General features: G+C 34.7%; 1 protein-coding gene and 1 pseudogene across 1 annotated transcript; both read right to left on the bottom strand.

The window, feature by feature from the left end:
* Positions 1 to 11093: 11093 nt before the first annotated feature.
* On the bottom strand, positions 11094 to 13079 carry LOC125194776 (putative late blight resistance protein homolog R1A-10). The gene has a single exon (XM_048093001.1). The coding sequence runs from the start codon at positions 13077 to 13079 to the stop codon at positions 11094 to 11096; it is 1986 nt and encodes a 661-aa protein (XP_047948958.1).
* Positions 13080 to 15777: 2698 nt separating this feature from the next.
* Positions 15778 to 17802, bottom strand: LOC125197010 (annotated as a pseudogene).
* Positions 17803 to 25308: the final 7506 nt, after the last annotated feature.

Below are 25308 nucleotides of genomic sequence, written 5' to 3'. Positions count from 1 at the left end.
AACTCCTGAACTGAATACGTATACATATCTAAATCAAAATTCCAAATTTTTGTATTAATATCCATTCAAATAACTGCGTACTGATTAGGAATTGGGCTCAGGTATGGATCAGTTTCTTGTAGTATAAATTATCTCATACTGACTCTGTAAGGAATTAAGAAAATGTAAGGGAAAGTGACTAAAAGTTTAGTAGAACATGAATTCTTACTTGTATATAGTTTTAATTTTATAATATGAGTAAAATAAAATATTAAATTAGGAAGTTTTATTATTTTAATATGTGATACTAGGAATGCGATCAAATGAAAACTTTAAATATTGTATAAACTTAAAACTATGATTTGGACCATTGAAAAATATCAATAGATCACAAAAAAACATCAACAGGAAAATGTCAATAGAATTTCAACAGAAGTCAATGATTGATGTTGTGTTGATACTGAGTTGACACTGAAATCTTGAAACTTTACACAGTGTTGATATTGCATTGAAACTGTATTAAAGTTATGTTGAGAAATTTTGAGTTTGTACAATATATAAATTTGCATTTATCACTGCCCTGTGATACTATACGTAAAACAAGTCCCATTGTGAAATTAATAAGAAACCCATGACGCCCTTTTCATTTATAATTATGTTTCATAGCTTTAATCTAAAATACTGGTTTCAGTATTGAGATGGATAAAGTACATATAGAGTATAAAGTGACTGTATATTAAGTTATAAACATGTTGGCCGCGGTCAATCTAATAGGTTGAAAAGTTTTTAATTAAAAAATACTATTTCTTTCGTCCCATAAAAATATGTGCACTTTTCATTTTTATCTATCCTATAAAAATATGTGCATTCCAATTTTAGAAAGTTATATCAATTTAATAATATAGGTCATACTATCCACTGACACTATTTTAACTATTATCTCCTCTCCTCTCTTACTTTCCATACCATTTTCATCATCTCTCTTACTTTATCAATTTTTCCTTAATTCTCGTGCTGTCCCAAATGCACATATTTTTTTGGGATGGAGAGATTAAGTTTTAGTGTTTTTCTCGTACTTTTGGATTTCATATGCCACAATTTAGTCAGTTCCACATTACCAACTATCAAGTTGCACCAATTGATGCATTCTTCCGTCATCCAACGGTTTACCATCGTAAAAGTCAATTAAAACAAAATTGAGAATTATTCCATCCCATCAAAATTTTAATATGTTTATCGTTTTAGCAGTGATTCATGTAGGATATGATTTCTAATTTTCATAAATGATTGATTATAATTAATACCAAAATAATGATACAAACACAAACTTTAGTTCAAATTGATTGCTTTTATTTTGATTTGTCGATCTTTGTTTAATTATGTTGTAGTTGATCAAGATGAAAGACTCCTCTCCAACTATTATTGAGGAAACCATGAAAATATGAAGATTTTATGTGATTATACAACTAAGAAGAGAAAAATATCTAAAATTTAGAATCATATTAATGAGAAAATTTTGATTACGACAGATTGTTTTTGAAAGTTTTTGGCCGAAGAGCCCGATGGGTTAGGGTTATGGTTGAAAGTTTATGACTAAAAAATTTCATAATCCAAATAGCCCGACAACCGATTAAATTGGCCCAAACCCGATTAAATTGGCCCAAACCCAAACGGATTCGCTGTTGACATCCCTGTGTATAACTATTCATAGGGTTACTTTTAATAATCAATAATGGGTATGAAAATCTGTTAGCATGTAAATGAAGATAGGGGAGTGATCAATTGCTAACTCATCATTAATTGCTAACTATAACTAATTTAAGGCCACATAATTTTAAAAAACGTGTGGTCTACAATTTGCCACGTGTAATTTTCGTTTTTATTAATTAAATCGAAAAAAATTTAAAAAAATACGCCAAATTAGGGTTTTGGATGAAAATGTCAATATAGTGTTTCGAAAATATCAACACAATGCTTTGAGAATGTCAACACAAATTTAGGATTGACATTGTATATGCTTTATATTGACATATTATCTTAGCTGTATTGACATTAGCCTGTGTACGAAAAATACGAAAATTCTAGATTTTTTTTTTCAAATTTTGACGTCGGAACATATGCATGTAGTATATCGTTGGAATCCTTATAAAATTATCTTTAATTTGATATATGTTATATGAATTTAAAGTTTTGGGATTTCTTTTAAAAGTTAGTTATAACTAACTTGACATTAATACCCCTATTGATTTTTATTGGAATTAATCCTATAGCTTTATTGACGTTTTTCGTTGATCGTATTAACATTTTGTGGTTAATGATCTAGGCCTTTAATTTGAATATCTAATGGCTATTATTGAGTTGTAGTTAACAATTAAGCATTGAGTTAGCAATATAACACTCCCCGATGAAGATATCTACCCACACAGTCGACGATCAAACACACACAAATACAATCGATCGTATCTCAATTCAAATTCCTATCCTTTAAATTCGATTCTGAAAAGGAGGCTCTTTTAATCTTTTAAATTAATAGCGATTTCATCCAAAAATATATTCTTGAAAAAGAGAAAAAAAAGGAATGAAAAATGAAACGAGAAATAAGAACATGATATTTCTGCACACATGCACCAAAAACAGTTGCATAAATAATTTTGAATTTGGAATCGAGTTAGGCTAAAGAACAAAGCCTATTGCAGAATAATTATTGGAACAAGTCCCCATGCCAAATCTAAAAATCTAGCATGACCCTTTTCTTTAATACTCAGTCCGTTCGCCGTTAAGAGTCACAATTCTTGGCGTCACGAGTTCTAAGAAAAGTTATGAAAAGTGAATTATAAAAAAGTTAGTGGAATAAAAATTTCACCGGTGTATATTAATTTTAAATGAAATTTGAGTGAAATAAGTTAGTGGAAGGTGAGACCACATTACTATTTATGGTAAAAGTGAACCTGGACTTCTATTCGCGGACGGATTAAAATGGAAAAATGAGACTCCTATTCGCGGATAGAGGAGGTAGATAAAATGTTGCATAGCTCTAATAAAAATAGAATGTTTATATCCGTGAACTTTGAAAATATTATTTGGGGTCTGTCAACTATGACTTCATATTAATTGAAATAATTTTTTATTATTTTCAAATTTTTGCGGATGAAAATACTCTTAATGTCTTGAAGGGCATATATTTTTGTACTACTAAACTTATCACATACTCGTACTATATTTTATAAATATCTTTACTATATATTTTTGACAAATTTTCTAAATATAATTTGATATTCAATGAGACTCCAAAAAGACACACTTATTGTTGGACGGAAGAAATAATCTGTATCTGATAAACATAATATTTCCATCGGTACTAAACTAAATATCTCATACTTTAGTTAATGAGAATTTTAAGAATTTATTTAATGTTAAGTTAAAAATGGGAGAAAAAATTAATGGTGTATGAGCCTAATTTTATAACAATTTTTTTACTACACACGAACATGAGTTAATAATAGAATGCGAGTCTTTATATTAAAAATATAAAATTAAAATACGACATTTATTAGAGTCCATCCAATTAAAGAAATATGAAAAAATTTATTGGCAATTAGTTTGGTAAATGACTAAGGCCAGCCGATATGGGTGAGCCAAATTGCCTCAGTCTCGTTGCCGACATGAGATGAGGGAGGGACCCCGTTGCACGGGATTCATCTTGACGAGTGGCTCAGTGCCACCCCACGTGGCATCCTTTAATTAAAATAACCTCAACTGCCAATTTATTATACTACTGGTATCACACTTGTGCTACGCATTAATATATTTTTAAAATATTAAATTTTAATTTTAAATTAATTAAATAAAATTAGAATTAATAACAATGAAGAACCCATATATAAAATAACTCGTTTGTCATTTTTAAAGCCGTCTGTCTCACTTAAAACTACAATAAAATAAGCAATAAAATCAATTTGCGATGCACAAAAATCAATAATCAATACGTATAGCTACTTTTACCTAACAATTTGTATAGTTTTCACCTTGCTCGTGTTTTCATCGTTGCCCAAAAGCAGAAAGAGCCGGCTAATGGAAAATGAGAAGACTACAGTAGATGAGAGAGATATCCATAGGAGAAGGATGAAAGTATTCAATGTAGTTTTTTTTTTTTTTCGTCAACATTACATGAAAAGTAAATACTTATAGGAAGATTTCATGTGCTCCACTACTCCACTAAACCAACTACATAGCAGTTACGTATAATTACTACCATAATTTATGATTTATGATTGTGAAGGGTTTATTTCGTTTTATTTTATTATAGTAATATTTATAATTGTAGTTTTGTAAATATCTCAAAAACTCCTCTTTTATATGTTTATAGATTGCATTTACATCACTCAGCATAAAATGATTATTCAAAACCTCCCAAAACTCCATTTTATATTGTATAGATTACATCCTTTTAAGATATTTTCGTCCCTTGGACAAAAATAAAATAAAATATTTGGGCCCGTATTTTAATACTCCCTCTGTCGTCTAAATATTGTCCTACTTTGATCCGGCACAAATTTTAAGAAATGTAATGTAAAGTAAGTTTAAAAAGTTAGTAGAATATGAGTCCTACTTTTATACTCCTCCGTCCCGGCTAAAATGACACATTCCTTGGTTAGCTAAGGATTTTAGGAGTTATTGGTTAATGTGTTTAATTGGAGAGAGAAAATGTGAGTGTAAGTATTAAAAACAGAGAGAGAAAGAGAGATGAATATTGTAATAGGAGTGGAAAAAGTGGTTGAGTGTATTAATTGGAGAGAAAAAGTTTTCAAAAAATGAAATGTGTCGTCTTAGTTAGGACAAAGTAAAAAGGAAAACACGTCATCTTAAGTGGGACGGAGGGAATATATTAGTTTTATAATAAAATGTAAGTATGAATGAGTTAGTAGAATATGAGGTCCACTATAAGAAAGTAGTAAAAAGTGAAATGAGACAAAATTTGTGTGACGAACGGAAATGAAAAATGGGACACACTTTCAGGGACGGAGGGAGTAAATATTTTGAGACGATCATTTATTTAGGATGGACCAAACCAAAATATTTAAAAATTTATAAGAATTAAAAATTGATTTAAAAAACATCCGTTTAAGCAAATTTTTCTATATGAGTATTACTTAAAAAATCAATACTATTCAAAAATAAGAAAATAATTGAATTTTGTATCTTTTGTTGTAATTTTGTTCAATTTAATTGGAATATTCGGATTACAATATTTTGATTTCTCTTAGAATTAGCCGATTATCAAATCAGGTTAAACCTAACTGAATACCCGACTTGGTGAAGTCTAGCATAGCCCGAATCTCATATTTTAACATTAAATTATTATAGTCTTGCTAAAACTCCTCCGTATTCAAAAAATAGAAACATTTGAAATGACATGATTTTTAATGCACAATTGATAAAGTAAGTGAGAAAAATTAGTAAAGTAAGAGAGATGAAAAGAAAAATGAATAAGGTAAGAGAGAGGAAGAAAAAGTAGTGAAAGTAGAGTTAGTGAATTGTGGAGTCCATGTTCTAAAATAGAAAGATTCTAAAGTTTCTATTTTTAAGGGTCAGTCTTAGTCTATAATAGAAATAGTTGCTATATTTAAAAAACGGAGAGAGTAGGTGATAAAGTTAATGGATTAAAATGAAAATAGAGATTATTTGTTAATGGATTAAAATGAAAATAGAGATTATTTTTTGTAAAGAGAGGGGAGGGGAGAGCACCACAAAATGAAAAAAAATGAACCCTATTTTGAGGTCTCTAAGTTAATGCCAGTCTTTATTCTGTCTTAGTAGGAGTGATTGTCATAATCGTATACTTCCTCCGTCCATAAAAAATAGAGCATATTTGACATTTTTGGTTATCCACGAAAAATAGAGCACATTTAAAAAATGAAAATTTTCAACAACTTCTCTCTTACTTTTTTCCTTTCTCTGTTGCTAATAAGATGGATCCCACATTCCACTAACACTACTTATCTCTTACTTTTGTCCTTTCTCTCTTACTTTACCAATTTCACATTAAAACCCGTGTCATTCACAATGAGTCCTATTTACTTTACCAATTCCACATTAAACCCGTGCCATTCACAATGTGTCCTATTTTTCGTGCACGGATGGAGTATGTCATTTTGGAGAAATTTCAGAATATGGGCTCGAGACATATAAATTTTTCAGAATAAGAGTTTTTTAATTTTTTATATATATTCTCTTAATTTTTCTTATTATTCCCACCTGGTAATTATAAATTGACCAAACTACCTTTTGATCTAACTTCTCAAAAATTTCAATATGTTAGGAGACCAATATTCTGAAAAGTCAGCAAATTTAATTCTTAATCTATTCTGAAAAGTAAAACCTTTATTCTGAAAAATTCGCCTATAAATATTAACATGAATTACATCCCTATTTTTCAGAATATAGGCTCACCTATTTACCATTTGAATATTTACATCCCTATTCAATCCATATCTTGAGATAGTCATGCTTGACCTAATGTTTGTAAAGTTCTGATCTATGATAGGAGTTGTGGATTTATTGGACTCCTTGCTATGGACTTCTATTATTTATTGGTTGGACTGCCATGTACTGAGCCCATATGATTAATTGCTGGCCCAAACTACCCTGGTAATTACAAATTGACCAAACTACCCTTTAATCTAACTTCTCAAAAATTTCAATATGTTAGGAGACCAATATTCTGAAAAGTCAACAAATTTAATCCTTAATCTATTCTGAAAAGTAAAAACCTTTATTCTGAAAAATTCGCCTATAAATATTAACATGAATTACATCCCTATTTTTCAGAATATAGGCTCACCTATTTACCATTTGAATATTTACATCCCTATTCAATCCATATCTTGAGATATTCCTGCTTGATCTAATGTTTGTAAAGTTCTGATCTATGATAGGAGTTGTGGATTTATTGGACTCCTTGCTATGGACTTCTATTATTTATTGGTTGGACTGCCATGTACTGAGCCCATATGATTAATTGCTGGCCCAAATTAAGTCAGGCCCGTTTCCTTGTGAGGGCTGCTGGATGTGCGCCACCTGGCAACTCCACGCGGATCAAGCTCCACAGCCGTCGGATGTGAGGTGTGTTTGTTAAGTGAGAGAAGGCCTTTTGGCTTCTCTCATTCGACATCTCTCTCTCTCTCTCTTGCTCTCAGAAACCGTCGTCTCTCTCTCTTCTCTCTAAGATTCCGGTGTATCCAGCCGGAGTTCTCCTTCGAGCTTTCTGTTCCACCGATGATTCTCAGTTCCTAAGAGTTCTACCAGTGTAGATTGAGTGTTAGGCAACTTCTTCGGTTTCCTTCTCTATCTAGGGTTTGGTCTGTTGTCTGTGACCAATCCCGAAGTGCTTGGAGTGTTTTGAGGGTTCTTGTGTTCGTGGTAGCGTTCTGAGTTGTGTGGGCTTGTCCGCGTGTGAGAAGGCCGTGGTGATCGTTGACCGGTGAGATCTAGGGTTCCAATGATCTCTGGTTTGAGTTCGTTCAATGGTGCTCTCCTTTGTGACTTGCTGTGAGGATTGGGGAGGTCTGAGGCCTAGTGCAGTCACTGCCGTGACCTGAGCCACTCGTGGCCCGATTATCTGACTTAGTCTCTTTTGTTCTTTGATCCTTCGGGATCATCTTTCTTGTGTGACTAATCTTTCTACTAAGTGTGCAGGTGATAAATCAGATGGAGCTAAGTGTTGAGTCTGGTTGAAGACTTACCTAGAGCTAGGGTTTCTGATTGTATCTTCTTGTATCATACTTAGTGTGTAATCGTGATACCACTGTTGTATTGGCTTGTACCTTTGAGATTAGCCATCTCAGAACCAATCAATAAAAGAGGTCCCGGTAATTAGTGAATCCTAAGTGATCTGATCCCTACAGTGGTATTAGAGCCACGAGGGAGTTACTTAGGCACGCTGGGTCGCAAATTAAAAGGAGGTGGGCTCTTCAGAGTAAAGCTCAAGCCTCCGGCATAGGCTCTCAGGTATAATCGGGTTCTCCTTAACGATAGGGTTCCTGCTCTGGTAAATTGGCTGAACCTCTCATTTACTGCTTTCTTAGAACCCTAGGCTTGGGCTTTTGATGCTGGTAGTAACCGCTGGCTGTGGTCTAGGTTCTGTGCTCTTGTTTTCTTACATGTTCTTGGTGCTTACTGCTTTATTTCTTTTCCGCTGCTTGCTTGCTCTTCTTTTCTTACTCAGGGTGTGTATCTCTGAGCTCAGTTCTGTGTCTTGAGTGAATTACCTATCCACCATGTGCCTTAACTTCCTTGAGTGACCCCCTGCGCCCTATACATTGGGTGATTGTGAAATGGGAAATCCTCTTGCCGGGGTACACGTGACGTGACAGATAGGGAGGAGCTCCCCTGGACTTGATAATAGTGTGTCTGGGATCACCTTGAGTTGTTCTTCCTGTGCGTGTGTGCTTGTTACAAGAGTAAAGGCTAATGAACAATAATATAAACTAGTTTGAAGCTCTAAGATTTAAAGAACAGAAACTGACACTATTGAAATTTTAATCAAAAAGAAGAAATTTCAGAAAATAATCCTCACAAAAGGATGCCAATTCTCCGCATAGGCCTACAGCTACCGCCACCCTATTTCTGATATCTCCAAAAAATATCAGCTGACTCTTACTGACCCGCCTTATAGGCGGCTGGACAAATTTGCGATAATTCAAATAACAATATCAATCTGCCATTCTCAACTTCAAATACTGGTGTCTTGCTAATAGTCATCTTTTTAAGTTCTTGCTGTCTGAATTTATATCTTTATTAACATAGATTGTGCGCAAGATTATAAAGCTAGGCGATCAAGGAAAAGAAATCTCCGTGGTCAGGTAGCGTCATCAATTATGCATGCAGACAATATTGTGTACATCTGGAAATACTAAGACAACAATTGGCATATCAAGTGAAGCCAATCTCCACTTAGAGCATCCAAAATGGCAATAGGCCAGCCCTAGGGTAGCCACAAACTCCTCCTGCCACTTCATCAGCAAAAAAATTCCTCCTGCCACATCATCAGGACAAGCAACTGGACAAGCAATAGGCTAGCCATAGGCTAGCCACATCATCAGCACTATTAAAAAAAACAACTAAATTTACGGAATTAAACACAAAATACGGAATTAAATTTACGACACATATATGGGAAAATTCATTAATTTCATTAAAAAAAAGTACATTAATTATAAAAAAGTTACATAATAAAAAAAATACATAAAACAAAAAAAACTATCGTCGTGCAGTCCTCCGCGCCCACAACTCTTCAATTAAATCCTTTTGGAGTTGAATATGAGCATCCACTTGGCGTATGTCGGCATGTGCCTGGAGGCGGCCGATTTCATCGTGAGGTACCCCCCTTCGTACGTTGGGGATGGCCACGTCGTGGCTTGGACCGGCTTCATCGTCATTGGCCCAAATAGTCAGTTGTACACCTTCATCTTCGACGATCATGTTGTGCATGATAATACGGGCGTACATTATAGAAGCAATGCAGTCGACATGCCACAAACACGTTGGACCCCTATTTGCCGCCCATCGGGACTGGAGCACACCAAATGCGCGCTCCACGTCCTTGCGCGACGACTCTTGCCATTCCGTAAAGTAGGCCTTCCTGTCCTCATTTGCGCATCTAATCGTCTTCACAAAGATGGGCCACCTAGGGTATATCCCATCCGCCAAGTAGTAGCCCATATTACGTCGGTTGTCGTTGGCGACAAAACTGATGGTCGGACCGACGCCCGACACTGCTCGTTGAAAAGGGGCGACGAGTTGAGGTCGTTGTTCGACCCGGCTACCCCAAAATACGCGTGCCAAATCCACAGCCGATAATCAGCTACGACCTTGAGGATCATCTTGAGATTCTTTCCCTTGTAGCCGGTGGTGTAGAACCCTTCCAGGAAGCGGGACAGTTCTTTCATTCCCAATGCACACAATCTATGCTGGCTAACATCCCCGGGAACCCATGATTCTCCCCATGCCTGCATCAGATCCTGACAGTCTATTGGGGTAGGGCTTCTAAGTTACTGGTCCTTGAATATTTCAACGACGGCCTCACATAAATGCTTCAGACACTTCAGGGTAGTCGTCTCACCAATGTGGAGGTACTCGTCCCACATTTCTGCCGCGCCTCCGTAGGCCAACTGCCTGATTGCCGCAGTGCACTTTTGAATAGGGGTGTGGCCGGGTCTGCCAGCCGCATCGTGCCTGAAGCGAAAGCACTTATATCGACGCTCCAAAGCGTCAACGATACGCATAAACAACTCCCTGTGCATCCAAAAACGCCGCCTGAATAGGTTGGCGTTAAACCGCGGCTCCGGAGCGAAGTAGTCGTCATATAGCCGCTGATGTGCAGCTACGTGATCCGAGCAATCACTGCTCGGCGGTGGACAACGGGTCTAGGTCGAGGTACCGCCGGCTGCATAGCCCTTCGTAGCAGCCGGTCTATCTCACTGGACGTATAGGCCTCCAATGCTTCGTCCATTTGCCGTTCGTACTCCTCATCACTACTACCACTACTACCACCCGCGTTACTCATTTCGCATTGTTGCTCTTGTACAAAAATTAAGAGAGAGAGAAAACTCATTAAGAAAAGTGGTGCGAATGAAAATGACGTGAAAATCGTGTATATATAGTGTTTCGAAAATTTAATTAAAAAAAAATGAAGCTGGCCGATCACTCGCCGATCGCCAGCCTACAATGGCGGAAAGTGGATCGGTGAGCGCATCGGCCAGCGCTCGCCGAAATTCTCACCGAAATGGCGCTCGCCAATTGAATGGTTTGACGAGCGGACCGGCCAGCGCCTAGAATTGGCTAGCCGGTCGCTCGCCGACCATTGTGGATGCTCTTATGGGTTCACCTATTTACGACAAGGAAAAAAAAAGCCCACAAGAAAATCCCTTGAAGAACTACAATCATGTTCATATCTTAAAAAAATAATACAAAAGCATTAGAAGTCGTTAGATAACTACCGCCTTGGTTCATCATCGGAACGCCAGACATCACAAACATAAAGAGGATCAAATCCCAAACTTTCCCGATCATCTCGAATCCATTTGGCTGAGCGCAGTAAAGACTGGTTATCTCTATCAATATCCCAAGTAGATATATTTGAGTGTTAGAATTTTTCGGATATCACTGGGAACCTCGTTGAGATACCAACAGCGACGAAGCACTAGGGAGTTGAGTCGGAAGTGAGTAGCTTCCGTTATCCAATGCTCCAGATTGGACTCCTGGATCAGCAAATAGGTAAGCTGACTGAATCCTCCCTCACTTGTTTCCCATGTCTTACCAATGCAAGCCAGCTTTCTTAGTTTAAGCACTTGAAGATTAGGCAATAAACCAACACTTTTCATGTCATCCCATCCAAGTCTCACATTACTCAAACTCAACTTCTTCAATGTTGGAGGAAAAACACAACTCATTATCTTTTGCTGTTCCACGAAAGACCAATCCATTTCTATCTTGAGAATTTCAAGTTTCTGCAGATATATTAGATTGTGGAGCTCATAATCACTCCACCTCTTGGCATACAAAAGAGCCAACTTTTTCAAGTTTGGGATCATTTTGAGGTTCTCTCTTAGACATACAAAATCTACTACTGTAGAAAGTGTTTGTAGATCTTCAAGAGCTCCTTTTGGAGCGGGTAACTCAAAACAAAATAAGAGGAGATGTCTTAGCTGTGGCATCCTCCAAATCTCCTCTGCGAAACTTCCTATGATCATAAAGCCACTTTCCCTTGGATAAATGATCAAGGTTTGAAGATTCACAAGGCTTGAAATGGCTTCCGAAATACTGAACCCATAGTGGAAAGCAAGGTATCTGAGATGAACTAGCTCAAACACTTCCTCATGCAAGTCATAGTGGTAAACATATGACAAATCCAGTATTCTCAGCAGTCTAACGTTTCCTATCGACAAGCTAAAATCTCTTTGACTCTTGGACGTGCATAACATTATAGTTCGAATAGTAGAGCCATTTACACCTTCAAGGAAATCACCTTCAACACGGGCACTTACATGGCGGTGGTTGCACGAATTCAGTTCCAAGGGCAAACAGTCTATACGAAGAATGGAACTATCAACATGGCCTTGCTTTAGGAAAAAATCCCGAATGTCATAATCCATTCTGACACTCTTGATTCGGCCATTGGACTTCCTTTCTATTACCGACACTAGATTTCTTCGGACAAGTTCCTCCACATAATCTTCTCCCGCCTCTTCAAAACTTTTACATTCACTTTCATAAAGAAACCCCTCAGCCACCCACAGTTTGATGAGTGTGGAGACATGTAAACCAACACCATACTCGTTAAACATAAGCAGATATAAGAAACACGACCTCAAATGATGAGGCAAGTATGTGTAACCAAGGGATAGTATACTAGATTTTCTGTTATCAAAGTCAGAAGAAGCAGCAAACTTGATGTTATCTGAAATATCTTCCCACGCAACTTCAGTCTGGTCGGCAACAACGAGTATTACAGATATCACCCCAATACAATCTGGAACCCATCTGCAGCTTCTGGCAATCATCTTTCCTGCAAATACCAAGTGACTAGGACAAGGATCCCCTTTGAATATCTCTTCTAGAAGCAATTTCCAAGCACGATCCTCATACATAAAACCCACCCTAATAAAATTGTGGGTGAATTCAACGTACGCAATAGTTTTCGTGGTTACGATTATTCGACTTCCATTGTTTTTGTTGGGCAAGATATCAAATATTAGTCTATCAAAATCAAAAAACTCGGAAGCCGTTTGATCATCAAGCACAATAAGATACCTCATCCCCCTCAGATTTTCAAATAAAGCCTGAATCAGTTTATTCTCGCTATTTGAAGAACTCTTGACTTTCATGGAACGCAGAAGGTCTCGAATCACTGCAGGCAGATGATATTTGCCGGATACTGTGGCCCAAGCACGGATGTAATTCTCCACAACTGGTGGATCACTGTAGGCAGTTCTGGCTAGGAACGTATTCCACAAGCCTTCCACTTCATATATTGCCACAAGTCTTAGCTTCGATGGCCCTTGAGAAATTACTTCGATTAATTCGTCGTTGGGATCATCCATGGTCTTAATGCCCTTGACTTCTCCAATGATCGACTGGATTTCCTCTGTGCTCATCAAAACCGTAAGGGAGATGATATTTCCCCTGTTCAGGCTTAGATCTGTACGATCCAACAGTCGGTTCCAGCAAGGAATCCGCCAATGGAATGTGGCCTCACTTGATAATCCTTTCAGCCATGGCTGTGGCCTCACTGATGATTTCTTCCCATCGGTTCATTTCGTGTTGAAAGTCGTCGAAAAACCGTTGCAGGAAAACAATGTGTGTATGAAGGGATGTAATTGCATCTTTGAGTTGAGGGGAAATGGAATGTTGATGATAACTGAGGACGAGATTTATGGTGTGTGAAAGTGAAGCAACAGCAGCATACGTGATAAGTCATATTCTAAGCCTTAGTTACTGGTCAGTATGTCGTGAATTGCATGTATTATCTGCAAAACTGTTGCTTAAGTGTGCAGGATTAAAAGATCCAAGTCAGTAGGAGACGGTTAGAACGTCGCAGGTGAAAAGAGCGCAAGATGGGTGCAATATTAACCAGGATGCATGCCAGAGAAAAGGCTCGAGATGGGGAAGAAGGATAGCTGGGATGATCAATAACAAGGGCAAGAAAGTCAATTTGCAAAGGAAGTCTACTGTAAAAGCAAGGGCAAGCCTCCCTATAAAAGAAGCCAGTTGGAGAGAGAGGAGAGAGATGAGAGTTCGAAAACCCAACCACCACACTTAGTTAAAATTCTCTCTAGAAGATCAGTTCCTTCAGCATTGTCCAGTTCTTCTCGTTCCTCGCCACAACTATGGTCACCTAAAGTACAGAAGTCCACTGAAGATTCATCATCCTATCGTTCCAGCCAGTTCGTCGTCGTAGTATAGCAGTTTCATCGCCCGGAGTGGCATAAACAATCTTTAATCGCTTTCCTAGTTTAAATTTTACTTGCTTTCTTCGTTGGATCTGTTGCAAACATTATTCCTTGTTGCCTTTTGAAGTATTTCGTAAAGATCCGAACGTTTAAGTTATGAAGTTTCTATTTCTCATGTCTCTTTGGTTTGAATTTGCTTCATTCTGCCTAGGAAAGCTAGATCTAGTTATCACTTTTAATTTTTAAATGTTTACGCATGTTTCCTGTTGAGTAGGCTGAATCTGGGATTGTTGATCTAAGGTTGTAGTTAAGTTCCAGTTTAAATTGTTGTGCATGAGTTTCTTGTTCTACGTTGTTATTACCACCTTGCATGTTAGTCAGTAGAAGTAATCTGCAGTCTCAACCGTTCATCTTAAGTTAGAGCATTTTAATTAATGGATCTTGAGTTTGAAATCATAAATCTAAGTTTATCCATGGAGTTTGTGTTCATATGATTTCTGTTAATACTTGTTGAAGAAGAAAACATCACAATCTACTTTTGCTTGGATCACTTTTGCTTTTTTGACTACTTTTTTCTTTTGTCTTTTACTTTTCAGTTGTACCTTCCAAACCTGTCAGAAAGTCACCCAGCCACCAGATATACCCTGTTGTATATATTTCCCAAATTAGTAACTGTCTTCTTTTCACATGTTTCTAAGATACCTTGTCCCCTACTTTCACGAACACAACCACATGTCTGTTACTTTCAGGCCTACTAGTCAGTAGGGTACCACCTTTACTTTCTGCCTAGATAAAGTCTCAACCCAAAAGCGTGGTAGCTAACCAAAACCACCCAGGAGTATCACCACAGTTATCCGAACGTGTCCATCCTTGTGGGATTCGACCCTTACCTCCACTATACTAACCAGTAGAAGTGGGTTGAAGAATTTATTTGATATGTCAGGTTTCGGTTGTCGTGCCAACGACTCAGCTAGTTTGGGATTTTCATCCTGATCAGTTGGACACACTCTCTTAATTTAACACAACACCCGTAAACCCACTTTCATCCTGATCAGTTGGACGCAGTCTCTCAATTAAACGTGGACGGAGCGAAGTACTTTATCTAATTAAATGTCCCATTTTATCTGACTTTATATTTAAAAAAATTTAAAGAAAATGAGTAAAAGAGGGTGAAATGTAAGTCTAATTCTTATATACTTCCTTCGTCCTATAAAAATATGTTTATTAGAAATGACATGAGAATTAATTTATAATTGGTAAAGCAAGAGAGAGGAGCATGGTAGTTAATTTTTTTTTTATATAGTGGGGTCCAAATTATTATTAGTTGTAATGGTGAGCATAGTGGTATAAGTTAAAAATAAATTGATGTGCAACTATGAATAATGAGTTGGGGACAACTTTTCATAAATGGAAATGCTCATATTTTTATGGGACAGACGGGGACAATTAAATGGAAATGCTCATATTTTTATGGGACGAACGATATAGAAGCACAAATATTTATATGGGACGAAGGAAGTATCAAAGTTATAATAAATGTAGAAATAATTAGCAGTTGTTTTCAATTAAAATTAAACGTTGAATTTCGATATAATATTATATCATTAAGGAATTGAATTTAACTTTTCGTTTCCAATTAGTAATAGAATTTTTTTTTAGGCTTTATTGTTAGTTTGAATGATAGATAGAGAATAATTTAATAAATGAAATTTAGTAACTCGAGTTTGCATATGGGTTGTTATTTGCTTCTCTCATATGATTGAATACCAATTGGTGCCGATCGCTATTGAGAAAGACCGAAAATATGCGTGATTGCAGAGATACAGTGACAACCGAATGAAAACATCCGTCGATATATAAATTTTATCTTTATTACTATCCGGGAAAGAACTGACAAAGAAAACCCGAACATTCACTCCATTACGTAAATTAAAACAAATAAAACAAGGGAAAGCACTAGGTTAAAAATAATCTTATTAGCGGATGACAGTGGGTGGAGACGCTGAAGGCGGCTCACTAGATGCCTTGGACTATGAGTTGTTGCTCGAACAAGGATTTACCACCAAGACGGCTTTGAGCGATGCTTGTCTCCAAATATTGTTTATACTCCATAGAATGGTATAATGCTGAGCCATCCTTTTCGACCAGTGGCGCAGCCGGCCCAACTATGGCGTCCCATGCCGAGGCATTCAATACCACGAGTGAAATTCTCTCTCTGTCCTTATTCACCACAGCTCTATGCTTTAGAGACTTAAACCTTCCATTCGTAAATATCTGTCCAATTTTACACACAAATTATCAATATGAATTAATATTTATATAAAGAGAGAGTCATGTTAGATCTTAAACCCTTCCCTCTCCCTCTTCTTCTCTTGAAAATAATTAAAAAGGTATCATTTTTATAAATGTAATCGAACAAAACATGCACTACATTCTATGAGTTATTATTGGATGTTCCCTTTTTATTTAATTTTAATAGAAATAATAGTGATAATGAATTACCTCAAAGTGGTCAGCAACATTAACCAAAATAGAATTGGGAGGAGATTGAACGTTGATCCACTTGCCATCATGCTCAATTTGTAGACCCTCAACTCCATTATTTATCAGAAATGTCAGCAAACCTGATTTTGAGTAGTATAGTTTGGTTTAACAAATAAGAGAGAAATAAACCAAAGAAAGAAAAGAAGAAGAAGAAGAAGAAGAAGAAGAAGAAGAAGAAGAAGAAGAAGAAGAAGAAGAAGAAGAAGAAGAAGAAGAAGAAGAAGAAGAAGAAGAAGAAGAAGAAGAAGAAGAAGAAGAAGAAGAAGAAACCTGGATCGGTATGCGGCGGGAGGCCAACGGCCTGATCAGGTTGAGGGCATGCAGGATAGCAATTTCCGACAAACATTTGTGCCATTGAATCCATCTTCAAAACTTGATGCACATAATGTTCATCCAATTTCAGATATTCAGTTGCGGCTTCCATTATCTTCATATACAATTCTCGGATTTTTTTACTGTGATCCATCACAACTTTCCTACCATTCATCACAATATATAAAGATATGTTTAGTAGTAATTGCTATAAAATTCTTCTAATTCCAAATTCTTTATTTGATCAATGTATGGCATTGTTTTTTAATTTAATACCTTTTAAATTTTTATAGTTTGTGTGTTTTGTGTGTATAGTGTACGTAGGTAATGTTGCTGTGTGTAGTGTGCAGTGTTTGATTACTACCAAATACTCCAACTTTATGGTATTATTGTTAATTTCATTGTACCACATTCCATACCACATTCCATATATAGAGAAGTAGAAGAAGATGTAACCTCAGGTGTTGAGGGTGGTGAGGGCAGTGGAAGTCGGGATGGACACGCAGCCTTAGATACTCTCTCCAAAATGTGATGCTTTGGTTTGAAGTATTTGCAAATTGCAAGTGTCAAATTGCCACATTGAATTGAATCTAACACTAATTTCGATTCGTACTGCTTCTTCTCCGAATCTGGCAAATCGAAGAACTCTCTCGCAGCTGCAATCGCGTCCTTCATCAAGCCCTCTGGTATCCCATGATTCACAAGCTGCAATTTAATTATAATCATTATTAATCACATAATTAGAGGAATTTATTTCGCAAAAATATAGTACTAGTATGTTCTTACGATGAAGAAGCCCCAATCTCGACATGCTTCCGCGAAATTTTGGATGGCTTTGGAGCGTTGATGAGGATCATCGGATATAAGGGCAGAGAAATCAACAATTGCGATTGAATCACATGGCAAAGCTGTGTAGTCATTAGCATAGATGAATTTAGAAGGCACGGCTTCTAGAGCTTTTAGGCTTTCATGAATTGAAGCTGATGCCATTTTCTTTTTTCCTTTCTCTTTTTGGTTGTTTTTGGGGTGTGAGGATTGTTATTGGTTGTCCTATACTAGTATATATAGTAGATTTATGGAAGACTAGTTTTCCATTGCCACTCATATAAGTTTACATGGGCACAATGAGTATTCGATTGTTCAAGATTAATTGTGCTTATTAATTAGAGATTGTTCAAGAAAAGATTCATTAGTCGAGACTAATACTATATGGTATTATTTCAACTTTCAAGATTGAGTATTAGCTATTCCAAACAATATTCGCACGATTCAATTTTGTCTATTGCTTTCTCTGCTCCTCTGTATCTGAGACGTTTTTATTAGGCACGAAGATTAAGGAAATAATATTTAGTTAGTTAAGTGGAATAAGAATAAAATAGGAGATATAGAAATTTGAAAATAAAATAAAATAAATAATTAAAGAGAGAGTAAGGTGGGAAAAATAATAAAGTAAGACAAATTAAATGTGCTGCTTTTGCAAAAAAAAGAAGAAATAATTCAATTATAACAAAACAACCTTAAAAAAAGATACTACTCCCTCCATTTCCTAAAAATAGAATTTTTTTCATTTTCTGTCCGTTACCTAAAAATAAAAACTTTCTATTTTAAAAAATAAACCGCACAATCCAATAACACTAATTCCACTGTCAAAACTCAACTATAGTAAAACAATTAAGTACATTATACGGAACACCGTCATATTAGACGGTAGGAGTACATAAGATCACCGAGAAGGCCGAAGGGTGTTAGATAAATGAGCCACTATAATTTAGTTGTCATAATAAATGCTATAGTTGACCTGGAGCTTGTTCACTCTTGTGAAAACAAACTGTGATGCTCCCTCCGTCCCAAGATAGGTGAAATATTTCTTTTGAATACGAAATTTAAGAAATTGATATTTAAAGAGTTAAAATTGAGAGAGTAAAGTATGTGAGAATGAAAAGTAAAGAAGTAAAGAGAGAATAAAGTAAACGTAGAATAAAGTAAGATATATATTTTTTGCTAAAAAGAGAAATGACTCACTTGTGGTGGAACATTCCAAAAAGGAATATGACTCGCTTAATTATCTTGAGACGAAGGGAGTTTTATACTTACGCAAAAGTGAAAGAACGGTGAACTTTTAAGGAAACATATGAATTTAAAATTAACTCATCAAATGAATATAGAAAATTGTGATGAATGTCATTTAAAGAAAGAGCAAGAAGATATCATATCGATTATCGCCATATGGGTAAAACATCTTCAATGCATGTTTAATATTTCAATTAAATATATTTCCGCTGACGATATCAATAACATATTTCTATTTTATCAAATTCTCTTTAAAACTTTGTATCATTTTCAAATTTTGTGATCTGTGGGGTGTCTTTATTACCACTATCATAGGATGATGATACTATACTTATCTCATTAAAATATGAGTTTATGTTATTAAACCTGAAAATAGATGCATTTGATAAGTTTGTATATTCACAAGTCCTATTGTCAAGATTGAAGTCTACGCAAATAAATTCAGCCACGACTTTGGATTTACAAATAAATTCAGTCCTATTCACAAGTCCTATTGTCCAACTAAAGTTGGACAATAAATGTAGAAGAAATAAATTTTTCATTAATGTAGTTAGCTAAAATTCAAACTAATACGTTTGAACAATTGAATAACTCAACAACTATATATAGACTGTTGCAACCGACTCTAAATGGACAGAAATCAAACTCATAAAACAACTGTATATAATTGCAAAAATTAATTAAAATAATCGTATTGAAAAACGAATCAAAATTTAATAGAACAAAAATCATTGTTCCATGTCAGTCAGTAAATGGCAATATTGTACAAGTGTAATTAACGAATTAAACGATTTAATCCAACTTAATTTAAATTTTAGGAGCAACATGTATATTACATAATACTACATACTAAATATCTTGATTCTAATTATAAATGCCAAGTCTAAATTTATAACAAATGTCACGTCCCATGCGATGCACGATCCAATTAGTTTTCTATATGATTATTTTGAAACTGTGAGTTCACATTTATGAAATAAAAAACTATATAATTATATGAAGTTCTAAATTTAAAAAATACAATAACAATTTATTTTAAACACTTTTTTACCGCTAGTACAAAAAGGTCAACCACAAAACACTCGAATACATTTTATTGTTTAATGAAAGAAAACAAAAAATTATTGACATATGCAATGGGGCATGATTGACACGTGCAAAACCAAGTTAAAATATCATAAATTACATGTTTCAACTTATTTAATAAATTTATTATTACAGAAAATTCTATACTTAGATACATAAATTTAGTGGCGGATGCAGGAATTTTATACTGGGGGTCCAAATTATATTAACGATAGTTGCATATTTTTTAGTGTCGACGATTATAGAAACAACCCGAGATATTTCGAAGCTACAGGAGAGATGAATAGTTTGAGATGCATTTTTCTCCTCTTATGTGCTGTATGTGTTGCTTCATATTTATTAGTTACATTTTCTCTTCTCCGGTACCTTTTATATTCTCCCGTCCATAAAAAATAGTCTCATTTGTTGATGAAAGTAAGAGAGAGGAGAGAAAAAGTAGATAAAGTAGAAGATGGAAAGTAAAAAAGTAAGAGAGAAAAGGTGAAAAAGTGGGCAAAACATGAAAAAAAGTTTCTATTTTTAAATTGAGATTATTTTTCGTAGATGGATGAAGTATTTTTATTTGATTTCTATTATGCTTTTACTTTTTTATTCCAGCCCTTTAGATGTCAAGGTGAAAAAATTGCTCACAATTAAAAAGATAGAAAAAATTGCTCACAATAAAAAAAAACACCTCACTTGTAGTGGAACGGGAGTAGCAATCAACTAAAGACTCATATTAAAAATTCAACAAAATTCAACAATAAATGCCAGCAAGGGAATTTAAACATGTGATCAAGTGGTTACAAGACCAAATCACCAACCAACTGAGCTAACTAATAACTTGAAAAATGTTGTCTAATTATAAATAATATACTTAGTAAATAGCAAAATGGGTGAGGGTTCCAAGGAACCCCCATACCCCCACATAGGTCCGTCCAACATAAATTTTATGTTTAATATAAATATTGTATAGTGTATTTTTGATTTTTTATATTTCACAACAAATTTGATTAAATTAGTGAATTCAATTATAACAATGGTGGGACATTTAAACTCAAAATATGATTTTTATATATGCTGAATTTTAGTATTTTCACATTAAAAAAAAACTCTTTTTAAGTATTTTAAAAATTTATTCAAATCAAAGGAAGATTCTGCCCTGTTAATATTTTTGAGAAAAATTAAAGTGTAGGGAAAAAAATTGAAGCTTTATTTCATTACAATTGTAGTAAATCTATTTGGAGATTTTGTTTATAAGACCAATTATTACTACTATTGTTCTAAATAGACAAAAATAATCAATAAATACCTTTATTTTGGCCCTTTTAATAATCATTAACCACGATTATGGGATAAAATTATGAATATATGTCATCAAAATAATTCATAAATATATATTAAAAGATACCTAAAGATCAACATCATCATCAACAACAAATATAATATGATAACATGCTAACCAAAAATATAAAATTGCATAGAGTGATGGACGAATACCGATAGCAAAAAAATAATGAACAATCAAGAAACCAATTAGTAAATGAACAAATCAAGAAACCAATTATTATTACTATTGGGTCTAAACACTAAAAAATAATTAATAGGAAATACCTTTATTTGGCCTTTCCATAACCATTATCAACGAATCTTTGATGAGACCTCGAATATATATCATCAAAATAATCTATAAAATATTAAAAAAAGATACCAAAAATTCAAAAATCATCAGCAGCAATACATATAATGGTATAATAACATAATAATCAAAATATAAAAATGCATAAAATGATACGCGAATTAAGAAAAGCAAAAAGGTAGTACATATTGGATGGATAAATAGATAATTCCTTCAAAATGAAGGTCTTTGCTAAAAATGTCACAATACAATACTCTTTTTCTTTGTTTGGTGCCTTTTCTCAAACCTCCCGAGGCATACACACACATATATATAATGGTTATAAATTTGAATCATGAAAAGAACATAAATGACAATATAATGATAATAATGGAAAATAGAATGCACCTTCCTCCACTTCTTGTAACAGCCAAAAATTTTAAATTTTTATATTCATAATGATGAATTTGCCAACCCACTTTCTCATGCATTAAAGATTGAAAATTTAATAAAATTGTTAATATTGGTGTCAACTTAATACTACTATGAATTATTATTAGTTTTGATATATTAATAAAATTGTAACGGTTGTAACTTATTATGTTTGAATTATATGCTTATTATGCTTGTTCTAACTTATTATGTTTGAATTATATGCTTATTATGCTTGAATTATATAGTGAGGTTAAAATTTACAAATATTCAAATTCATATCCAAAATTCATAGATATTCAAATTAAGGTCAAAACTCGTCCTTTATATATACTAGTATCACCCCCGTACGTTGCACGACCTACTGAGATGTCAATTAAGTAAATGATAAAAGATAAAATTATATAAAGTTTATATATCACAAATAAAAATACATCTCACCTACTGAGATGTCAATTAAGTAAATGAAATAATAAAAGATAAAATTATATAAAGTTTATATATCACAAATAAAAATAAAACTCATGAAGCGCTGCCCAACCAGCCTTCATCTATATCAAATAACCTTCATCTTCTCCACTCATCGTTTCCAAAACTTTAATCGTCCTGTATTGACACCATTTTCTATCAAGACACTTTGTCCCCATTTGTAGGTATGAACTTCAAACAAAAATCAACTATAGACCCTATATTACAATTCTAATAAATATTTGCGTTCGTTAACAATGCAAACACAACTTTGTGTTTGCACTGTAAAAGTCACAATTCGTAGGAGTTCATGACTATAAAATTTTACAAAATACTCATCGATTTCAAGACCAAATTCTGTCAGGTGAACGCTTCCATGATTTCAACTGATTGATGATGTCACAGTATATTATAAATAACTGCGAAAGATGGATTTTATTTCCATGATTTCAACTTTCTTTCTTCAGTAAAATCACAAACAACAAATATTAGTAACATAATAATAATCATGCAAAAAAGTGCATAAAACAAATATTCAATAACGCAATAGGAGAAGGTGGTGAATGTGTTGCGAGCTTGCGAATGACATATATTTATAGCAATCGATTTGAATTGTATCTATTACTTCTCAATTGGTAACGACGCTAATATTAAATAGTGCTACTGACAAATCAATTATGAGGAAATTAAAAATAATTAGTATGAGTAATTAAATAAAAATGATATTGATTCATTCACTCTTTTAGCACCGTTCTATATAAATAAAATCGTGATTACAATACCCCTTACAAAAAAACCAAATAATTTTGTATAATAGTTAATCATTATTACAACTAATTATCACAATAAATTAAATTATTTAATTTATAACTGAATGGGTTGATTGGAAGAGTTAATTCAGTTTATAACTGAAAGTTCAAGATTCACAATTTGTACATCAATGATGGTTTATATTAATGTTTGTCTACAAATTAAGGCAATTTTAATTATTTTCCTACACCATTGGCGGTTACATCAATTGTGGCCATGGAATCCGTTACATGATTTATAAGTCATGGATTTAAATTAGATGCAAAATATAGAACGTTTCAACAATTACCATTGAGTAATAAAGTCAATATTATTGCCAAAATATTAAAAATTCATTACCCAAAACTCCTCAATATTAAACATTTAACCCAAAACTCATGAATATTCAAAATATAGCCAAAACTCGGCTTTTATATATGTATAGATATAGATCATTCTTTGCTCTGTTGTTTGCAAACATCGAATAAGATCCATAATTATTACCGACATTGTGTGGGACCGAAGTATACAAAACACATACTACTTCTAATTCTTTATTCACTACTCCATTTTCTATCCATTTCTTTATTTAATTAAAAATAAAGTCGGCTAGATCAATTTTTTTTTCATTGAGCAGCATCTAATTATAATATTATAGAACACTTATTTTAGTATTTTGTTTTAGAATCATGATATACCAATGCCACTTTTACATACCTAAAAGTTAGTTTTTCTTTCTCTTTTCTTCATCTTTTCTCTCCATTCTTTCTTGCACACAACCCCCACTCAAAATTCTTCAACAAATTCCACACACCCACACTCAAATTCATCCATTGCATCTAAATCTTCAGGTTTTCATCGTTCGAATCACTCCAAACTAAGGTATGAATCCTAACTTAAATTTCTGAGCTTTTGCTTAAATTCTTCTATGAATTTTGCATTATTTGATGATTTGTTCGGTTGAAAGTTTGTTTTAGCATGGGGGATGAGTTTGATGTGGTTATTTCATGATTTCATTGGCTGTATTTGTGAATTGGGTGATGAATCGTGAGTATTGATAGTGAATTTTCCTCTTGATTTTTGTTGCTATACTTTGCAATCATGTTCATAGCATTGTGAGACTATTGTTATTTCCATGAATTACATTACATAAGTAGATAATAGAGATTGTTGGTTTCATTGTTTATATTGATGCATCTCTGCATGAGAGATTAATTCACGTAGGGGGATGGTTTATGGTTTGTTCTTTGGTGTTGATACAGTTTTACATGTCGTCATGAATCACCTTAGAACGCATGCTAGATACAAACTTGCATAACGTGATTTATTTTTGGATTATTATTTGGTTGATAGCAAGTTTGGGGGAAACCCTTGTTATTCACTTGTTTTGTGCTCTTTTTATCGAGCTTGGTCTTTCTTTGAAGGAAAATGACAACACGAGGCAAGCCCGAGAACGCGAAGAGCTGCGGGATTAGCCTTCCGTTGGAAGCACAGAAGGCGATGTGGAAGAAAGTCTCGGCTAAAGAGACTACGCCTTCGAGGTACCCACATGATCTTCCCCTCGCCACTTTGGGGATTATTGAAGACTTTTGGGCGTTGTGCGATGTCAGTGAATGGAATGGCCTCGGCCATATGTTTCGTGGGAGGTGGCCATCATACCGGAGACTCACTCTTGAGTTTCTAAGTACTCTTAGGGTCAATAAGGACCGACGCACCCGCATTCCAAGTCCATTGACTTCCGCATCGGCAACCACAACCACACATTCACGATGATGGATTTGTGCGAGGTGTTCCAGTGCTACAACCCCTACCTCGACGAGGAGGTGGAGTATGACTACTCCGAAATGTGGAGAGCTATGACGATCGAAGGGGAGGACTTCGTGACGGCTTATGAAAAGTCTTCCTCCATCCGCAACCCCGTCCTTCGATACCTCCACCGGGCGATGACGCAGTTAATGTTTGCCCGGATTGAGGATGGGAGTGTCTCCCAAACCGAGATGGACGTGATATGGAGTTTGCTCAACAGGAAGGGGATCAACTTTGGAATCCTCTTCACCATCTACGTCGACCGCATCTCCAATA

Source organism: Salvia hispanica, chromosome 6 (genome assembly GCF_023119035.1).
Source record: "Salvia hispanica cultivar TCC Black 2014 chromosome 6, UniMelb_Shisp_WGS_1.0, whole genome shotgun sequence".
Lineage (NCBI taxonomy): Eukaryota > Viridiplantae > Streptophyta > Magnoliopsida > Lamiales > Lamiaceae > Salvia > Salvia hispanica.
This window is presented reverse-complemented; position numbering and strand designations above follow the sequence as displayed.

Bases quoted from the DNA above. Each gene is read 5' to 3' on its own strand.
- LOC125194776 (XM_048093001.1), bottom strand. From the start codon at position 13,079: ATGGATGATCCCAACGACGAATTAATCGAAGTAATTTCTCAAGGGCCA.